The 1,900-nt window shown below is 43.5% G+C and overlaps 1 protein-coding gene across 1 annotated transcript in view; it reads left to right on the top strand.

Annotated features, from left to right (window-relative positions):
- The first annotated feature begins 1,440 nt into the window (after nucleotides 1–1,440).
- RIPK3 (receptor interacting serine/threonine kinase 3) overlaps nucleotides 1,441–1,900 on the top strand; it is a 5,705-nt gene continuing 5,245 nt past the window's right edge. The window contains 1 exon segment of the mRNA XM_007472377.1: nucleotides 1,441–1,490. Within this exon segment, the coding sequence (XP_007472439.1) occupies nucleotides 1,441–1,490 (50 nt within the window).

Below are 1,900 nucleotides of genomic sequence, written 5' to 3'. Positions count from 1 at the left end.
AGAATTTTTAAAACAAACAAAAATGTGATTATATGGTATATATTGTTTTATAACCTGCTTTTTTCTTTTGACATATGATAAACACCTGTTGTACTAATAAATATAGGTCTAGAGCATCATTTTAATGGCTACATAGTCTTCTATTGCATAATGTATTCAGTCTTTTTCCTATTATTGGATATTTAGGCTTCTATTTTTTCACTATTTTAAACAGCACTTCAGTGAATATCCTTACAGCTAAACCTTTGCATACATCATGATCTTTTTTCCTTCTTTAACTGTTTATAAAAGTAATACATGTTAATATAAAATATTCAAACACTAAGAAAAATAAAAATTCTCCATAATCTTTTTTACTGTCACCTCAGTTAATACCATTCGGTCTATAATTGATTAATCTCTTAATCAAACAACAGATGAGAATGAGTTAGGGCTAGAATATGCAAGAAGAGAAACCACACCTTCTGACCCCCACTTGCACCCCAGCAACTAGGAATAGGGAATCAGAGCAGGTACAAGGGCTGGGCTGAAGGTAACCGAAGACAATCAGCAGTAGAGAACTGAAGGGATGAGGGACACCCAAATAGACTCCAAAAGCCTGGGACAACTGGGGTCAGGGATACCAGGCCTCAAGAAAGGCCAGAGCTCCAAAATCCAGGACTCAACTCTCCATTGCCAGTCCCCTCCTGCCAGAAGAAGAAAGCAGATGGTCCTCTCAGGCACTCACTCTAGGCTCCTCTCCCTACCCCTCCTTCTCTTAAAGGGGCTTGGTTTATTTTGAGTCAAAAAGTATTATAGGCTCTGACACCATCCCCAACCCTATGCTTTACAGTAGCTTCCCCTGATTCTCAGGGTCTTATGTCATTCTAAGGAAATCCAGCTGTAAAAGGTTTTTAAACACACTTCTAACTCCTTTCTAACTACTCTCTTCAAGTGGAGCCCAGGTGTTGAGCCCACAAGCTCAGAACGAATCATGAAAGGAATGGCTATCCTCTCTGATGGCTCTTAGCTCCTGAAGTAGACTTTTTTGAGAACCTGCCAAACTTGCCTTTATATTCTGTGAGATACCACCATATCGCCATAATAAAGTCTTCAGATGGATTCTGTCAGCTGTGCAGGTGCAGGCAAGAGACCCTAAACCATAAAGAAGCCCAACCTCCTTTCTCCTCCCAATGAGTATGGAGTGCCAGCTGGGGTGATCAGCATCTTAAGGAAGCCTCAGAAGTTTTGGTTGTTCATTTATTAGTTCAATTCAACAAATATATATTGGGTACCTACCATGTACCAGCTTTTAAAGAGACTACAGTCTAAGAATTCCCTAAATAGGTTGAAAATAGCATAGACTGACTCCACCAGAATTCATGATGTGGATCCTGGAGTTTCAAGTGCTTGAGAAACCACAGTTAACTGCTGGCCACTTTTGCTCCAACTAGCGGGCCCATGGACCACTGGACAGAATGGAAATTTCACACCAAGGTGAGCACCCTCCAGTGAGTCCTGGCCCATGACCCATGACCCACAGGGTTGGGTCTCCCCAAAAAGAACCAAGTGCCTAAGGCTGGCTATATCTAATTCCACGACCTCCAGCCATGGTCAGGCCTTGGGCAGGTAAAATATGGACGCCTTCTGTCTACCCTGAATCCTTAAGGCTCCCCCTTGCTCCTGAGTTCTCCAGGGCCCTTGTCCAGAGTAAATGCTTTCCAGGAACATTTGTTAACCAGAGAAGTTGCATGGAGGATTTGCCGTGGGGGGAGAGGGCAGAGAGGCTCTGAGGTGTTTCCACTGCAGTATACACCACAATAACAGCAACACTCTGGCTGGCCCAACTCGCCTAGCTGACCACAACACCCTGGGAGTGGGTCTTGGTCTTGCCAGCAGACAAATCACTACCAAGGGCAGG

The sequence above is a fragment of the Lipotes vexillifer genome, unplaced genomic scaffold (assembly GCF_000442215.2).
Source record: "Lipotes vexillifer unplaced genomic scaffold, Lipotes_vexillifer_v1.1 scaffold558, whole genome shotgun sequence".
Taxonomy (NCBI): domain Eukaryota; kingdom Metazoa; phylum Chordata; class Mammalia; order Artiodactyla; family Lipotidae; genus Lipotes; species Lipotes vexillifer.
Note: the sequence above shows the minus strand (reverse complement) of the source record. Positions and strands in the feature narration are given on the sequence as shown.